The 19,786-nt window shown below is 40.6% G+C and overlaps 1 protein-coding gene across 1 annotated transcript; it reads left to right on the forward strand.

Annotated features, from left to right (window-relative positions):
- The first annotated feature begins 4,097 nt into the window (after nt 1-4,097).
- Nucleotides 4,098-18,007, forward strand: LOC119731198. The gene is made up of 4 exons (XM_038204271.1): nt 4,098-4,275; nt 11,850-12,562; nt 13,270-13,332; nt 14,236-18,007. The coding sequence occupies exons 1-4, from the start codon at nt 4,173-4,175 to the stop codon at nt 14,416-14,418; spliced, it is 1,062 nt and encodes a 353-aa protein (XP_038060199.1). The 5' UTR covers nt 4,098-4,172; the 3' UTR covers nt 14,419-18,007.
- Nucleotides 18,008-19,786: the final 1,779 nt, after the last annotated feature.

The raw sequence follows: 19,786 nt of genomic DNA on the forward strand, positions 1-19,786 counted from the left end.
CTTCCTAATCGGTGCGCAATTTAAAACAACATTTAAACGGTATGAATCCCAGCACAAACATAAACCTCCACAATATCAGCGATTTCAATATCACCATCTCCCCTCTATAACAAAAACCATTTCTCCCCGTCCCTGGAAATATTTCTCCCCATCCCCGGAAATATTTGTGACATGGTTGACGGGTTGTACGGAAATTGGGCGTTCCGACTAGCACCTTTCACCCTAACTAGCCCCTCCCCTATATTGACAATATGTCCTGGACCCTCGCACAATCTCCACAGGAAATGTTATGTGCGCGCACGTTGCTAAACGCAAATACAACTTAGGTGAGACTGATGGCGAGCCCAAATAGGCTCACGTGCAGCAGAGCGTCTGATTCTTTATTTGACTTAACAGTTGTTTGGAGTTATTGGAGTTATTATCGAGATTTCACTGTATACAGTAATTATTACGAAACAGTCAACTCCACCCATCTAGCGGGTGCCGCGCGAAGCGCGGCATCCCGCTAGTCTATACTACAATCACGAAAATGATTGGAGGGCGCTGCCATTTTCCTGCCATTTTCCCGACCGGTCTCCCGTCCCGCACGCGCCCGTTGGCCGCGGGGGATGCGGAACGGGGCCCGGCTATTTCCACCCTATATTTCCCATAATTCCCTTCCCCATTGGGCCGCGCCGGCCATCTTGCGTATGGGCCGGATAATTGACGTGCCACGTCGTATACGTTCGTTATGAGCATGCAGCGTATGGGCCGGATAAGCAGCATGCAGCGTATGGGCCGGATAAGCATGCACCGCATGCAACTTGCTCCACATTTCTTCAGCACAGCGTTGTTGACATGGTTGCTCAAGTTTTCTCTTTGAACGGTAAGTCTCATTTATGATATGTATTGTTATTTGTGAAAAGTGGTATTCTTTCGAACGCCACTGGCAATGAGAAGCATTGTTGTTTGTGAAAAGTGTGAGTTTGTGAGTGTCCAATGATGGCGTAGTCTGGTGGTACGGGGAGGGTAGTACGGGGAGGGTAGTACGGGGAGGGTTGTACCATGAGGGGGGAGGCCTCGGACATCGAGAGTTTGGCCGCGGCCGTGGGTTTACTTAGCTAGGCTTAGTGTGGCCAATTTACTGCATGACCTTCGTAACTACAGTACAGGCCTCACTTGGAACATGTACCCGAACATGTTTGTAGAACTTTGTCAACTTTTGATTTCACAACTGGGCTTTGTTTGTAGTTTATTTTTGGATTTTGCTTTAGTTTGTTTTAGGCCTAGGCCTACTACTAGCTAGAAAAAAAACTGCTCCATTTGTATGTAGGCCATGAAATGTACATGTACATTCATTCCATACAAATGATGCAAACTAAATCTTTGTGGTAATCTTAGAACACGGCAAATCATACTAAAAACTTCCTTTAAAGAAATGACTTTCATACTCATAGGCAAAACAAAATTAATTTACTGCAAATTAAAGACCAATAACCAACTTAATAAAAACAAAAGTCAAATCAAAATTAAAGACGTGATCAAGTTCAAACCTCGGGCCAAAAACCAAAAAATACAGGCAAAGACTAAAACCTGAAACCAACACAGTTAGAATAGTGGATCTTAGAGAATACACTCTGGCAGAAAATCAAATGACTCGACAACGGACATGAACCCAAGCAGGATAAAGAGGAAACTAATACATTGATGACTGTTCAGTGTCTCTGCTGTTCTGCTGAGATAAAATCATAAGTGTGTGGGGGGGGGGGGGGGGTTCACAAAACTACAACATATAAGACATGTTTCGTTGTTTGGCATGTTTGGTTAGTACTTCAGTAGTGCATTCCGCATAAAGGGGTATTGCAACACCTCTCTAATTTATTTGTAGCTATTGTTAGCCGATGTATTTTTTTTCAAGTTTTCTTCACCTTAGTCGTTATTCTTTTCTTTCTAACTCCTTTACAAAGGACTCCCGATGACACCCACATCACATGACCAGCTCCAACCATGCTCCAAGCATGCTCCAGTGCTGCTTCAACCACTTCCCAAAGCAAGAATCTCAACCCAGTCTCAAGACCAAGACGTGACACACCTATTCTTTCCAGTTCAACTGCAAGATTCCTGCCTTTTCTCTTTACCCATTCAAAACACATTTTCCTTCTAGCCATAATTTTATTTTTAGAAGTCATGAAATAGTGCAAAAAAAATTCACTCTTTTCTGCTGTTTTATATCCATCCTTTTTAAAAATTATATCCTTGGCTTAGTTGTACCCAAGAATAATGATGGAATGATTACCCGATAATTACTGGCCAAGCAGACTGTGTCGATCCTGGCAAACTTATTTGATAACAAAACAATGTCTTTGATTACCAAATTACATAATCACTCTTTAAATTTCACAACAAAATATTCATACTCGCATACCCCTCCATTTCTCATGAGTTTTCACCAACACTCATTAAAAAAATGTTGTCCTGTAACTTACAATGCCACTGTCATTATTTATGATTACAGCTTTTAACACAAAAAACTGCAATTGCACAATAACCTTTGGCCGTCTTGCTTGAAAGTCTTTCATGGAATGTTTGTGCCTATGGTAAACAAGCCTGGACCGCCGTCCCTTGAGAAAATTGCTCCGAAAACTGACTACAATTATATCCCCTGAGTTTTGTCGAAGTACTACCCTGTACAGTAATGAATGCAAATACATTATTACTAAAAAAAATCGTGTATACCTGATTTCATTTTCACAGTTTTGTAATAAATACATTTAACATGTGGTGATTGACATAATTATGAAGTGCTCCAATATGTCCTTTCTTTTAGTTTTACTCTCTTTTGCAAATAAATGTGTTACAATACTTTGCTGTACAACCCCATCACCATAATAAAAACACCAACTGCTATAATGACATTAACTTCTACTTAATACATAATAAACACCCCCTTCACCATAACAAATATAAATTGTTGCCCACTTCCCCGGAAATATAAGTGACAATTCACAGGTGTAACATAAATAGGCATGGGCGTCGCGAGGGGGGGGGGGGGGGGGGGGGGGTCCTCCCCCCCCCCCCCCCCCCCCCCCCCCCCCCCCCCCCCCCCCCCCCCCCCACCGAAAAGCAAAAAAAAATAAAAAGAGGCGCCAAGTCATAGTGGTGTGAATTTAATGGGGTGGGGGGGGGCAAAATGTCCCTGCCCCCCCCCTCTAAAACTGATAAATCGAGAATGTGTTGAGAAAAACAGGCATTTTTGGGGCAAAAACATGTTTTGCCCCCCTCTAGAAAAAATCCTGGCGACGCCCACACAATATCCAACCCCCACCCCCACTGGCTGCCCCCTCCTCTCCTCTGTAGTGAGAACGATGGATACGACGTTGTATAGGCCAAGATCAAACCGCGTTTCATCTAAATTACCTAATTGTACAGTTGGTGTTTACGTCCTTAATGGTTTGGCACCTTGAAAAATCAATGTTCAAATTGACTGGACAATATTCTAGCACAACATTATTTATGAGCTTTATATAATGAGACATCGCATGAGACAATCGGTGGGCAATAAATACTTAATTTCATTCAACCGTTGACAGCAAGACCTTCCTAATCGGCGCGCAATTTAAAACAACATTTAAACGGTATGAATCCCAGCACAAACATAAACCTCCACAATATCAGCGATTTCAATATCACCATCTCCCCTCTATAACAAAAACCATTTCTCCCCATCCCTGGAAATATTTCTCCCCATCCCCGGAAATATTGGTGACATGGTTGACGGGTTTTCCAACTTGATGGGCGTTCCAACTAGCACCCTTCACCCTAGCTAGCCCCTTCCCCTATATTGAAAATATGTCCTGGACCCTCGCACAATCTCCGCAGGAAACGTTATGTGCGCGCACGTTGCTAAACGCAAATACAACTTAGGCGAGACTGAATGCAAGTCCAAATAGGCTCGCGTGCAGCAGAGAGTCTGATTCTTTATTTGACTTAACAGTTGTTTAGTGTTATTAGAGTTTAAATTATCGAGATTTCATTGTATACAGTAATTATTACGAAACAGTCAACTCCACCCATCTAGCGGGTGCCGCGCGAAGCGCGGCATCCCGCTAGTATATTTATATTTGTACATAAAATTCCACGTAAAAACATGAGCTAACTGTTATATAGCGCCCTCAATTGAATAAGTACCAAAAATGGCCGACATTTCAGCTAGGCGGGAGTCCAGAAGGCAAAAACTGTTGCAGAGTTCGGAAGAACGGTTCCAGAAGATAAAGCAATTAAATGAAAAACAACAAGGTAGGGAGTAACTCTTTCAAAATGAATCTGTTTATTTTTCTTTGTTTTTGTTTGTTAAAGCGCATTGATCATTAATTTGGAACTGCGCTGTATAAACTATAAATAGTGGATATTTTGCCGGAGGTAACGCCGGCAAACTAACGTTTACTAAAGGTTTGCCGGCGGTAATCCATATCAACAGAGGGCGCTGTACTCTTTAAGATAGGGCTGAATTATAACGTATTAAATTCCCACCAATATTGTGTAGCACAATCGGTGCAGTGGTTAAGCAATAGCTCTAGTAAGTGGGATGTACCTACTCCTAGAACTATGAGGCTCCGCGTGAGCGGAGCCTCATAGATCAAGAAGCCCGCAAAATTGCCTGCAGCACAAAACACTAATAAAGTACAAAAACGTCCATCAAAATGCAGCAGCCATTTCACACAGAACCGCTGCACAGTTTGCCCCTATACTCCGTACTTTATCTCTTGACATACTCACGTATCTTGTGCGGAACTAACATGGGTGGATTCTGTTGGTTTTTAGGCCAAAATGATGAAAAATATGCCCTTTCCGCACTGAGCCAACCTGACACTTGAAACGTGCACGCATATGATCGAGCGATGATTTTCGGTTCGCTCGGAGCGCGCCGCGGGGGGTACGGTACAAGCGAAATGATGTGCATGCGTACAAGTGCATGTACCGTACCCCCCGCGGCGCGCTCCGAGCGAACCGAAAATCATCGCTCGATCATAATGCGTGCACGTTTCAAGTGTCAGGTTGGCTCAATGCAGAAAGGGCATATTTTTCATCATTTTGGCCTAAAAACCGACAGAATCCACCTATGTTAGTTCCGCACAAGATACGTGAGTATGTCAAGAGATAAAGTACGGAGTATAGGGGCAAACTGTGCAGCGGTTCTGTGTAAAATGGCTGCATTTTGATGGACGTTTTTGTACTTTATTAGTGTTTTGTGCTGCAGGCAATTTTGCGGGCTTCTTGATCTATGAGGCTCCGCTCACGCGGAGCCTCATAGTTCTAGGAGTAGGATGTACCGGGTTCGATTCCTGATCCCCGCCATAATTTTAAGGTTTTTTTTCCCATCCCCAAATAAATAAGAATATTCTTCTTTTATTATTTTAATATGTCTCAAACATTTTATTGCAGAGTAGGCCTATTACTTTTTCTTTTTCAGATTTGTGGCTCTGGAGGATTTTTTTTTAAGGGAAATAAAGTCCGAAATTATAAAATGGTCCGATTCCCATCTTGTAAATACAAAGTTACAACGATAATATTGGCATGTAGCCAGACTAAAATTTGTCACCGGAAAATGTGTAAGTACAAAAAAACAGTAACTGCGCATGTTCAGTGCATATCCGGCAAACTAACGTTTACTGAAGGTTTGCCGTCTCCGGCAAAATATCCACTGCCTAACTATAAGCACCGGTAATGGTAGTCCGAGTAGGCCTATTAACTAGGACTCTATGACTACGGATTGCTTTTTTAACATTTGGACATGGTCGGGCGATAGCGGTCATACTAAAAACGTCAACACAGCGTCAACACACTCCAAAGTGTCAACACAGCGTCAACACAGCGTCAACACATCCAAAATGCATTAAAATTGACACAAGCAGTATGTAACCCATACAGTATGGACAGAAACAAGATTTTAACTTAAGGCCAAAAAAAAAAATAAGTTGGTCTCTGGTCAGCGCGCGCGTCGATTTTAATCATGCGCGTCAATCTTTTTTTTTTCCAAAATGTTCCGCGGTAGCTCCAACAGCGCCCTCTGTTGCCGCACCTCCTCATTTTTTTTTACCAAAGAGCACGGAAGTGGAAATTGCACCAAGGCAAATGATCGAGAGCACCAAGACAAATTATGGAGGACACCAATGTACATGTACATGAGGACACCAAGTAGCAAAATAGTACCCCACCTTGTCTGTACAATCCAAGCTTGAAGAAAAAAAAAAAAAGCCAAAAAAACCCCCAAAAAGCCGCGTCCCCGTGTCAATTCCGGAACTTTGGTCTGACCAGAGACCGAATATTTATTTTTTTTGGCCTAAAATCAATAGGTTAAACGTCTGAAAATTGCGATTTTCAGTTCAAGAAAATTGGCTCTCCGTGCCGCTCCGATCGGCTGCCATGTTGCCTCAGTTGCAGCGCGGACCATACCATTATGCTTAAGGGTGATAGCGTTGTACAATAATGTCATTACCTACACACCCCTATTGAAATGGTGTAGTCCAAGCTTTGTGCGAAGTCAAAATGGCGGACAACGGCCGTGCATTAAGTTAAAGGTCATTTTTTTCGCGTGAAAATACTATATTTTTAACAACAAAATGGAAACTCAATCCAATGGAAATTCTCTTTTATTCAATGCTTTACAATTATATACCTTTTTTTGATTCAGAATGTGTTTTGGATGTGTTGACGGTGTGTTGACGCTTCTGTCATGTGTTGACGCTGTGTTGACGCTGTGTTGACGCTTTTTAGTGCGACCCGGCGATAGTAGAGTCCGAGATCGATGGCCCTATTGCGGTTAGTACTAATTTTTTTGGACCATTTTCACTCGTACCCCCAATCAAAATCTTCAGATTTTACCCCCAACATGCCCAAAACGGTCTTCAAACTACATTATGCGCCCCTGTAGGCTTCAGTGGGAATTGGAAATACAAATGGTGGTGGTTAGGTTCACATACCTTAGACTTAGAGAAGAAAAGAGAAATTTCACCTTCAATTCGGAAACTGAGCCTCGCCGGGCTGTCGTGCCCGTCTTGAATGTTGTTGTTGTGTACGATTGATTCAAATTGTGAGGTCAAACTGATGACGTACGACACGCCGGCCAAGCGCACGCCTGCATTCACAGTCGGGCATATCGTGTGTGCACGCGTACACCGGCAACTGTTTCCTGAACAGCGCAGCCTGCACATATTCCATAGCCGTGTATGCGATATGTGCAGGCTGTGCTGTTCAGGAAATTGTGTGTACGCGTGCACACACAATATGCCTGACTGTGAATACGGGCGTGCGCTTGGCTAGCCTTTAGTCAAGTCCCACGCGCTTACCCGGACACGTGACGCACCCCGGATGTTGACACGTAAAAAGACTAGGACGAGCGGCGAAGCCGCGAGGGCCTTTACCATCTCGTGGAGAACGTTTATGTTTTTCTTTACATTTGTCTACCGATTTGGTAGACATGCATAATGCATTACCCGTTGTGAATTGACCAATGAAAACGCAGAATTACTAACGTAAATCATGCAGCCGTCGTCTGGCGCCAGACAGCCATGGCGTGCATGCTGTTGCTGGTAACCGCAAACCACCGTTAGATGATTGGTTTATATTGCTTGATTTATATTACGTGAATAAATGAATAAGTGATTAGTTCCACGAGATAGTTAAAGGCCCTCGCGGCTTTGCCGCTCGTGCTAGTCTTTTTACGTGCCAGCATCAAGGGTGCGTTACGTGTCCGGATGGTCCGGGTATAGGCGCGTGGGACTTGACTAAAGGCTAGCGCTTGGCCGGCGCATTGCACGTCATCAGTTTGACCTCACAATTTGAATGAATCGTACACAACAACAACATTCAAGATGGAGGTTACCGGCACGACAGCTCGGCGAGGCTTGGTTTCCGAATTGAAGGTGAAATTTCTCTTTTCTTCTCCAACCACCACCATTTGTATTTCCAATTCCCACTGAAGCCTACAGGGGCGCATAAGGTAGTTTGAAGACTGTTTTGGGGGTAAAATCTGAAGATTTTGATTGGGGGTGCGAGTGAAAATAGTCCAAAAAAATTAGTACTAACCGCAATAGGGCCATCAATCTCCGACTCTACTATCGCCCGACCATGTCCAAATGTTAAAAAAGCAATCCGTATAGTCCTAGTTACTCGGACTACGGTAATGCGGTATTTAGGCCCGCCGAACGGCCCCCACGCACTACTCCTAGAACTACATGTATGATGCTCCGCGTGAAAAATATGCCCTTTCCGCACTGAGCCAACCTGACACTTGAAACGTGCACGTATTATGATCCATCGATGATTTTCTATTCGCTCGGAACGCGCCGCGGGGGGTACGGTACTTGCACTTGTACGCATGCGCATACTATTTTCGCTTGTACCGTACCCCCCGCGGCGCACTCAGAGCGAACCGAAAATCATCGATTGATCATAATGCATGCACGTTTCAAGTGTCAGGTTGGCTCAGTGCGGAAAGGGCATATTTTTCATCATTTTGGCCAAAAAAACGATAGAATCCAGCGATGTTTGTTCTGCGCACATAACGTGAGTATGTCATGAGGTATAGTACGGAGTTTAGGGGCAAACTGTGCAGTGGTTCTGTGGGAAATGTCTGTGTTTTGATGGACGTTTTTGTACTTAATTAATGTTTTGTGCTGCAAACAATTTTGCGGGGTTCTGTGTCTATGAGGCATAGTTCTAGGAGTACCCACGCACGGCCTAGACAACGCTGATTCTCTGGGTCGTGGGCTGTTTTCAAAGTACTGTAATTTCCGTTGTAAGTTTTAGGTGTCATAAATCATTGAATGGCTGAAACTTGTGTACAATAAACATTTTCATACCTTTGTCTTGTGTGCAAATTATATTTCGTAAAAACTTCACATAACTTTGTGACAGCGAGTTGAATATGGGACCGCAGCGCACGGCGCGATGCCAACCTGGAACTTGTCCTCATCATGCTATAAAATGCCATTTTTACCCGGATAACCCCATCGTAGATTGATTAATCAGGTACCAACTTAAAGAGGAAGACCTCATCTTTTCAGTGATGTATGCGCGTTAGTCATTTTTTGAAGGGGGGGGGGGAGATTTTATAACCTACCAAAAATGCCTTTCCCCAAAACAAGCAGAAATGTCACATAATTCCAGAACGCGCATACGGATTATGCAAAAATCCTGTACCGAGGACTCTACTATCGCCCGACCATGTCCAAATGTTAGAAAAGGCGATTTGTAGAGTCCTACATGTAGTTACTCGGACTACGATTAATGTTAGTTTTGATCGGTCATAGTCAACACAGCGTCAACACACGTAGAAGCGTCAACACAGCGTCAACACCTCCAAAACACATTCAAATTGACAATACCAGTGTTTAAACCATACAGTATGGGCAAAAATGAAATTTTGGCTTAAAATCAATGGGTTAAATGTCTGAAAATTGCAATTTTCAGTTCAAGAAAATTCGCTCTCTGTACACATTAAATGACAAGAATACAGCAGTTTAAATGCAGATATCATGTTCATAATCGTGGTGAATGTCAAGCTCTCTGGGCTGCTGTCCATGTGGATCGTTTTATAGCACCGCGCCGTGCTGTAGGGGCATGGAGGCTAGGAATTGGAAGGGCAACGACAGTCTTTCATAATAATTTTGATCGTTTTTTCATTTTTAGTGTAATCTAAAATGAGTTTCTAATTAACTTATCAATCATTAAAACAAATACTACTCGCAATTAATGGATTGCAAGCTGATTTCATACACTTAAGTGCACAGTTTAGTTTTTGCTTTCAAATTGGGCTCTTGGTCAGTTGGTTGTGTACAAAATGCTTTTGTTTATTAATAAGCTAGAAGTAATTAATTTGCATATATTCACACATACTTAATCAGTGTAATGCCAAGAGTACATTGCTGCATATGTTCACATAAAAATACTGCCCAAATTTGGTGGTTTAAAACAATTGTTTAGCTTCAAGTTATGACAGTTTTGAATCTTAATTAGGGCATTAATGTTCAATTTGCATACATTTACATGCATAATTAGTAACAATATAAGCCAGTTTTAAATAAATATCTGTGGTTGAATTGTTTATCACTAGAGGAAGACACCAGCCAAATTTCAGGCCTGGATCTCATGCACATTTCAAGTTATGGCAATTTTGCATATAAATTAGGTCAAATTTGCATAATTAGGACTCACATTTTCCCCCAAATTCTGATTTTGTGGTCCTGTATCTCACAAAATGTGTAACCAGTGACTGTGAAACTTATGACAAAAACCCAGTAGAATCTTTCAGTTCTGCATAAAATAAAATAAAGAATGCATTAATTTCTAAAGTTATTGCCCAGTAAAAATGGCGTAATTTCAGAAAAATGACTATCTACTGAGTTTTTATATACATTTTTGTACAATTTTCGGTTGGTATTTTCCTCTAAAAATTGCATGTTCACCCGTCATAGATTGTACAAAGGTACTTTAAAACCTAAAAAATTGCTGTAATTTTGAATATACAGGGTGGATAAAAAAACACCGAAACCTAGATATCAATGCTTATTGGAACAGTAGCAGGGCACATGTCAATCAAAAGGAAATATTCTCTTATGGATCATGTCTTTACATTCACGATTGACTGAGCAGTGACCAATTTTATGAAAGGGTCTATTTAGAGAATTGCGACACTTTTCATGGTGAAATCTGTTTTTTTTTCCAGTCAACAGTCGTCAACCTACTGTCAACAAATTTTGTATAAGTTATGGAACATAAAAAAACCCGCTTTATGTGGTAGAAATAGCGACAAAGAACACCTTCAGCATATAAATTAAATTTAAAATTATTTCAAAAGTTGGTTTTTTTTGTAAGAGTTTGTCGAGTTAGTGTTGGCCGCCATCTTGTTTGGATTGGCACTGTACACTTCACGCATGCATAGTATGGCTAGCGTAAACAAGATGGCAGCCAACACTAACTCGACAAACTTGTATGTTTCGTGTTGAAAAAAATACCCAACTTTTGAAATAATATTAACTATCCCAGAACCAGACTTTAAACAAATTTCCCAATTCTTGGTTTCTTTCTTTCAGCTTTGGGCGATTTTTTAAGCCCTTGAGAATAAAACGAAGGTTCACTTCTTGTTAACTGTTACATGGATCTACATGTATGCTAGAAAAGTCTAGCAGAATCTGTCTGTTGGATGTCATGCAGCATATCTTAAGTCTTTGGATCTTCATAATACACTGGTGCCTTGAGCTCCTTCTTCCATTCTGTTATTTATTAGATAGTGTCCATGTGTTATCAGTGACTCGAATTGACTCGAGCATAAATTAGACTCGACCCTACACGACTCGACAGCACACTGTGAGTTGACCTTCTTGACCTAATGACTCGACTCGACTCGAGTCACTTCCTTAAAATGACTTGACTTGAATCGAGTCTCACAATTCAGTGGCTCGTTACAACTCTCCGTTACAACCACTCAGTAGCCACATAGCCGCTCTGGGGGAAAGACATTAGACTTATAGGCCGAGGCTTACATGTGTGTGAAATAATGACTTCAGACCTAGTTGGTTGGATCCAGTCACATTTAATGAATTTGATCTTCAATATACATGTAATGCACTCATTTTACGAATAAATGGTACCAGGTGCACATTTGTACCTAACTGCATGTACTGTATACATGTATGTTAAAAAAGTTGTTTAAATGTAGCATCAGCACAATGGTTTGCTTTAAGTTTCCATACATTACTAAGAGAAAAATACATTTTTCTTCAAACAAAGCCCCACAGATTCAGGTATAATCTTTGTCTTATTGTCCCATAAGTTTTATATTCAATTTATGGATTTTTGGATAATTTCAGGGAGCATTGTTGAAGCCAAAGAAGATGCAGAAATGTCTGCAGCCACGACACCTCTCGTCTCAATTGACCAAGCACAGTCTGAGAATGCACATGAAGGAGAAAACGCTATCTCTACACTGCCACTGGAGGACTCACAAGCAGAACGTTCATGTCAGATAGACTGTGAGAGAACTAAGGAGTCAGTTGACCAGAGTATTGATGCACAAGGGGTTCATTCGTCCTCTCTGGAACACATTGGAAGATCTAACATGGTGCATGAGGAAGCTGAAGCAAATCCACATGGTGATGTGGAGTGTTTGCAATCATCAGACACTGCTGCTCAACAGGTTGTAGAGAGCAATCCTACACACCCACAGAGGAGTGATCAGGTTGCAGCAACTCCTGCCAGTCCCAATAATTCCAGTGCCATTAGTTGCAGTTTCCCTGTACATTCCTCACATCCTACTCACAGAAACCAGATTCAGAATAGCAGTATTCAGAACACTTCTCCACCCATTCCTTCATCTGAACACAAGCCAGTGTCTACAGCAGATACAGGTACATCATTAACAGAACAACCACAACCACAATTAGCTGCACAAGATGTACAGGATTTGTCCTCCACGCCTCAAACTGGACAAGTTTGGATGCTGAGGGAGTTAGTTGTAGTTCTCGTGGCGATTCTGATGCGTGGATTGCTTGTTGTTCATTGGTTTAAAAGTGTTGGTGGTCAGGTGAGATTTTAGTAATTTTGTTTTCTCAAATATTTGAAAATGTGTTGTTACATAATTGATCTCTGGGGCCATCCATAAAGTACATCAACGAAGGGGGGGGGGGGGGGGGTGGGAGGGGAGGGTTGAGGGTGGGAGAGGGGGTTGTTAGCATTGTGTACACCATGCATGGGGGGGGGGGGGGTTTCCCAAGTCAATGCGTACATACGTAGAGCGATATTTTGCTATAAATAAATTGTCATGAAATCAATGTACTTCATGTACTTCCCCGTATTTAATACCTACCAGGACCAGCTTTTATACATTGAAAACGGTAATAACACAGTTCCCTTCACCTCCACCATTTAGATTTATCTTCCGATTGCCACCGCCCGACAATGTCTATGGAGGTCATTAAAATTTAGAGACCGTGATATTACTAAACAAAAAACAAGACTGCTTCAATTAGCCAGCAAGCCTAGCGCATTCGTAATGGTTTGTAATGTACATATATAGGGAAACGACATGAAATGTGTATGAGTACGGGGGAGGGGGGTTTGGAATCACTGCGTATGGGGGAGGGGGGTCTAAAAAGTCAGCATTTATGGATGGCCCCTCTCCCCATAGAACTTTGTTTCTCACTTCATGTGTATCATCAAAAAACCAGGCAATGTTGACTCGTATTGATCTGATGACAGTTTCTTTCTGTTTTCGTTTTTCAATCTTTGTAGTCAGTAATCATTCCATTCATTGCGTTAGAAGTCTTGTTCTTCTCTATCCGCCCCCAGACTCTGGTGAGTTGCGATTGTTATTATTTGTAAATGATACACTGATTTGTATTGATATGTATGTCTGTGCTTGATGTGTAATATCATATTGATACGATGTGTCAAATGATAGTTTTGTCAAAACGCTGAACACTAGTGGACAGTAAACAATTACAAAGGGGGAGAGGATACAAATCCTCCCCCGAAAAATTGATGTGTTACCCTCATAAGAGGGTAGTGGTGGTGATTTTGTTTTCCGTTTTTTTGGGGGGGGGCAGTTTGCAACACCCTTTCATCTTGTGACAAGTTATGAACAATAAAAAACATGACCAGCTGTGTCTAATAAAGTCATAAATGCTAGTTTCTTTGAAGCTGCCAGGAGTTTAATATTTGCTTTTTAATTTCACCAATTTGTTAGGAATAAGTGATGAACATCAGAAAACTAAAGCAGTTTTCTCAATTCACCAAGTTTGTGCTAAGACAAGCTCCAGCACTTGCTTTATACCTCTGAAACAGGGCAGTGCAGTAAATTCACTGTAGAATTCTCTGCCTGCTTCATGCTCTCCATTTTTTTCTTTAAAATAACGACCATTACTGCATTCATATGTATCTGTTTTACATATGCATACAATCTATCTTGTTTCACCTCCTTTCCATTTTCCTTTTTAGCCCCTCTTATCTCTGATTGCTTTCTTGTAAGGACATTGCATACATGTACATCTTACGAGACTTGTTCTTACTGTGTTTGTGCCTTAGAATCCCCCTCACCTTGTTTGCAACCAGCTAGTATGGAATGTGTGTTCAATCACAGTATCATAGGAAATATATGGTTGATATTGCAGACTGAGTTCATGGTTATTTTAGGAAAAAGTACAGTGTCCAAATGATCTATGCTCTATACTGTAGTTGTGTTTCTCTGTTCCTTTGCAGCAACCATCAAGTGGAGTTATGGTGAAAGTTCTTAGCTTTGCAGCAATGATGTGCAGCATACCTCAAGCAGTCATCAAGAAGTTTCAACTCACTCTGTCTATAATCAACACATTTTGTGAAGATCTAGCCTTGTATTTGTTTGTTTTCATCCTAACACATGCGATGGTGGAAATACTTTCATGAGCTCTTTTAATTGACATTAGCTTTTGGAAGGATTGTTTACAATTTTTTTTTCTACACTATTTCAAGGATCCTGAATTATCATTTTCAAATTTAGTCAAGAATGCCTCGAGTAAAAAGAATGAAGGAAATTTAAAGAATTGTAAGGCAAATTTTCTATCATACAGCAAAAAGATTTTAGGTAGAGAAATATTTCATCTATTTAAACACTCAAACTGAGTTAAGTTCATATAGAACCCATTTTAAAGGGCCATGAAATGAATTTCATAGATGTGTATGAAAGCATAAAGTACAAATCTCATGCCTCTGAACTTTATGAGAATACAGAGTGTGCAAAAAAATTGCAACATTCAGAAAAAAAATAATTAAAACTGTCAAATGTTTTTTCCTTCAATGATATTTTATATTACATTAAAGCATGACTATTTTTTAATCCACTCCTTTTTACCACATTCCATTTGGGTCCCAGAGGAGGGTTGGCCCCCCCCCCCCTTTTTTGTAAAAGATTTTTCTTCAGTAACTATTTCCATAAATGGTTAGAGAGTTTTGTCATGAACCTAAAAAATAAAACCAATCTCCCAAACCATAACAATGCATATATATCTGCGTATATATTTCCTAGTATACATAATAATGGTCAGTTTTGAAGATCGCCCCCATTTGGAAGATGGGTACCAGCCCAGCCCCCCCCCCCCCTACTTTTTAATTTTACGGAGGCCAACTGTCCAGCGAAAACCACATGTCTATATTTCGGCGCAGATGTGCGAGTGCGGTTGCCCCCCTGACATCAAAAGCTGGCTACGTCACTGCCCGTCTATGTTCGGGGTTTCCGTGTCCGAGTTGCATCATTTCGTAGTAAAATTCCTCCTATTGAAGTTAAAATCAAATAAGTCCACACAGACTCAACTTAAGGGGAAATAAATCCTGGCTTTTGTACAGGACTGAACCTGACAGTTGCGGATCACTTTCGACAGTTGCGGATCACTTTCGACAGTTGCGGATCACTTTCGACAGTTCCGGATCACTTTCGACAGTTCCGGATCACTTTCGACAGTTCTGGATCCCGCACGCTGTGCTACCTGGTACATGTACAAATTCATCACTCACAGCATGCTCAGCGCGCGCGTCGTTTGTCACGCCTTCTTCATCTATACTGCACACAAAACTGCATCGTGTGCATGGGTGATCCACAACTGTCGCATGCGGGGATAAAAATCTTTCGGTGAATACGGCAATTCATTTAATTCAAATGCCAAAATCATTATTACTCAGTGATACTTGAGTTTTTCCCTTACAAGAAAACCAAATATTGTGAAGAAAAAAACAATAAATGTTGACTACGTTCCACAGGAAACCAGATTTTTGCCTTTACGCACTTCCTTCACAGGCCAGTTACAAAACAAGCAGATGTTTCGCCGAACTGGATCGTGGGTAATGTTTAAGCGATTTCCAAACTTTCTTTTACCGACAATTGCAGAATTATTGACCTTCAAATTGGTGAAAAAAATTCTCGAAAAAAAGTTTGGCTACACTTGAATTAATTATTTAATCAAGTGATCTGGAAGTGTCGATGATGCGGAACTGTCGCACTGACTGCACAATCAATTAAGTGAAAAGGTGTACATTTTGCTTGGGCTACTCTCACCTGTGATGTCACCAATTTCAATGCCTATTCAATGCTTAACCCAGATTCAGCATGTCCAGGTGAGCGAGGCCCCAGTAAAATTTACACCCTTTCACTTAATTGACCTATCGCCGTTTGCGAGTTAGCCACGCCCCTTAGACAACCCTATGGAACTTTTGTACATTGAGTTTTGTTTGTCTCAGATTTTGTGCGTTCCGTGTCCATTTGAACGGTATATCATGTAATTGGACAATACTTCACAAGCTGCGTTGACGCGATTCTACTGTGATAGGTCGATTGATTGTGCATGTATTTCTGGATCTAGGGACCTAAATGGAATGAGGTAAAAAGGAGTGGATTGAGAAATAGTCGGGCTTTAATGTAATATATCATTTCATTGAAGAAAAAAACATTAACATTTTTAATTTTTTGTTTTCTGAATGTTGCACTTTTTTTGGCACACTCTGTAGACAACATCTGACACCTTGGGCTCTGGTTTTGATGTCATGTTAGGCACTCATTCAACAGACCAGGAGTTTTCTGACAAATAGCAGCATTTCACACAAAAAGCCCATTAAATTGAGCAAAACTGTATTTCTTTTGCACCAAGGCACTGCAGTTTTTACATTTTCTAAGATGTATGTGACATAATTTGGAATTTGTTGTGTGAATGACAATGAATTTATTCATGATGCTTACAGACACATTTGTGTTTGTGTGGTATACCACACATGAATAAAGGACAGCTGATTAACTGCATGATAGTATATGAATGTCAATGTAAACTAGAAAAACTTAAAGGCTTGCGCTTGGTGGCTCTCTATATTTTGAATTTATTATTCTAAACTTAAAAGGTACCAAAGCTCATTGTAATAGTTTGTCTTGTTTTAAACTGACAAAGAAACATCCCACTCCCACCCCTCACCACTAAAAGCAGAGTTGACCATGTAGACACACACACACTCAAACATGCAAACAAATTGTATGCTTGATGTGTGACAATAAAGCTTATGTCAAATGACATCAATGTTTCACTTATACCAAAAACAAAAACAAAACAAGAACAATTACATGTTTATTTAATATGGCTCTATGATAAAAAGGGGGGGGGGTCATGGAAATAGAAAGATTGAAAATAAAGGTAAATGGCATTCTGAGGAGCATTCAAGGATTTCATACAAGGATCCATATGAACCCCTTTAATACACGTAATGAGACTGAGTTCAAGACAACACAAACTAAAGAATTGTGAATGGTGGCATTTCTATTAGCTGCCGATAGCAGTTTAACAAATCATGTCTCTCTGTTAGTTAGTTAGTAACAAACGTTCACATTGTCTGTTTCTCCTACTTATTTTGACAGATTTCAACCAAACTTTGTCAAAAGTATCAGTAGCCCAGCCCCAACATGTCACATGACCAAACTGGGGTCAAAGGTCCTCATGGGCTCAAGGTCGACATAACATCAAATTTCAAATAAGCTCAAATAACAAAAGTAGCGCTGTCAACATGTTGGCCTTGGTCAAACATTAACAAATGTTTATGGTGACCTCTTCGTCTGACCTACAGCTATGGGGTTAAAGGTCAAAATAAGGTCAAATGCCAAAGTTTATTACAATGTATATATAATATGGTAATTCTTGAGAGAAATGTTAAGTCATCAAACCAACAATCTGTGTGAACACGAATTTGTTGGCCTGCAGCTTCCGAGATCCGATCCAATTTTTTTTTTTTTAAATGAAATGATGTTCAGTGACTTTAATAATGTTTGGCAGTGTATTAAAATTGTATTTAAAAATACGGATCATAGTTCAAGCTACAAATCATGGTTCAAGACGTTAATCGTTTAACATCCTAGCAGTGAAAGACAAAACAAAAAATCCAAAATTAAATTTACTTCATTATTAAAAGAAGAGACAGAAATCCACAGAGAAACACTTTTCTATGATATTGGATGCCGTCTTCAGCTCAGGGCCTTATGTTGCTTTATGCGTTGGTATGGTGTGCACGGTGACCGTTTTAGCCGATTTTCGGCTAACTTTGACACAATTTTTGCTAAAAACGAGTTTGACAGAAAATTTGACATAATGAATTTTTTTGGCAGATTTCTGGCAGAATTCTGCAAAAAATGGTTATTTGACAGGAAAACATTAAAATGGTACATTTGTTTAAAGATATAGTCCATCATTTGTAATTTGTGTATTTTGTTCGTTTGAAGCAACAAAAGTGTTCAAAATCTAACGAAAGATACTGAACAACTAACCTGATGAAGTTTCAGCTCAGCTTCAGCTGTATATTCCGAGAAAAACAGCATTCTAGGATCTCAATTTCAAATCAAAAGTTACTGAATCATGCATCTATACGCGACGTTGCGCACTGATCCGACAAATTATAGCAACCGCGCGCGCGCGTGCGTCGTGCCAATGCTTGCGCGCGCTTCGCCGAATAACAAAACGAACTACTAATTTAAGTTTTCCTACTGTGCGTCTTAAGCATGGGCATCGCAAGGGGGGGGGGCAAGGGGGGGCGCTTGACACCCCCCCCCCGGAAAAGCAAAAAAAATAAAAAAAAAGGAAGAAAAAAAGAAAAGAAAAAGAGGCGCGAATTCATAGTGGTGTAAATTTAATGAGTTGGGGGGGGGGGCCAAAATGTCCCTGCCCCCCTCTAAAAAGTGATCAATCGAGAATATGTTGAGAAATACAGGATTTTGGGGGGAAAAATATGTTTTGCCCCCCTCTAGAAAAAATCCTGGCGACGCCCATGGTCTTAAGATGCACCGTTGGAAAGGCCTTCTTTCGTTGATTACTTCGAAATTACAGCTTCCCAGAAAGAATATTTTCACAGGGAGTTTAGTTCCCTTTACTATCTTTCAACCAAGTTTGTTTTTCAACAATAATTACGCCAGTTACTTTTTGGATGGCTGCAAATGATGGACTATAGCTTTAAGGCAAAAGTACCAATCTGCATGTGATTTTAAGTGTTTATAGTGTATTTCGAGTAATTCTTGGGAATTTGGCAGATTTTTGATAAATCTGACAGGTTTTTGATGTGCATTTAGCAGAATTTGGCTCTGACCATACGGTCACCCTGATGGTGTGAATTCTAGCCACGCTATATAGTACTCCACTGGCACCACTTGAAATGAATTGGGCACACTGTACTACATGGACTGGAATGATGCAACATGTTAGGTACAGCATTAGACATGGCAATTTGTTCAAAATTACACCCGGCATTGGAAAGAGTTCCATACCTGGACATCACTTGACACCCTGTGCACAAACCCTATGAGACTGGTCTGAACAATTCCAAGTGTTTTCTCATAAAATGCTCCAATATTACTCCTGCAAAATTTGACTTTTTTAGGACATGTTGATCACTTTCTGATGGCTGATAGGTCACTGCATGCATTTTTGTTGTAGTGATGTCCATGTATAGAATTCTTCCCACACCGGAAATACATAATGCACACCATCCAAACGTGACCCAGCAGCTACATGTTCATTTTATTGATCGACGTCATTATATTAATCATGTCATTTCTTAGGTTTTCAGTTTTATGGAATATACGCTTTTAATACAAATATGCAAAGGTCTTGAAAACTACATAAAGCCAGCGATGTTTTGGAGATTCATGTGAAGGTAAAAAAGTTGTACATGGTTTGTAAATTATTGGAAACAAATCACAGTGATTGAATAAAATAAACTGCTCGAGTTTAAACTGATGAAAAGATGATTTGGGTATTAA

This window comes from Patiria miniata, unplaced genomic scaffold, assembly GCF_015706575.1.
Source record: "Patiria miniata isolate m_02_andy unplaced genomic scaffold, ASM1570657v1 HiC_scaffold_23, whole genome shotgun sequence".
Classification (NCBI taxonomy): Eukaryota; Metazoa; Echinodermata; class Asteroidea; order Valvatida; family Asterinidae; genus Patiria; species Patiria miniata.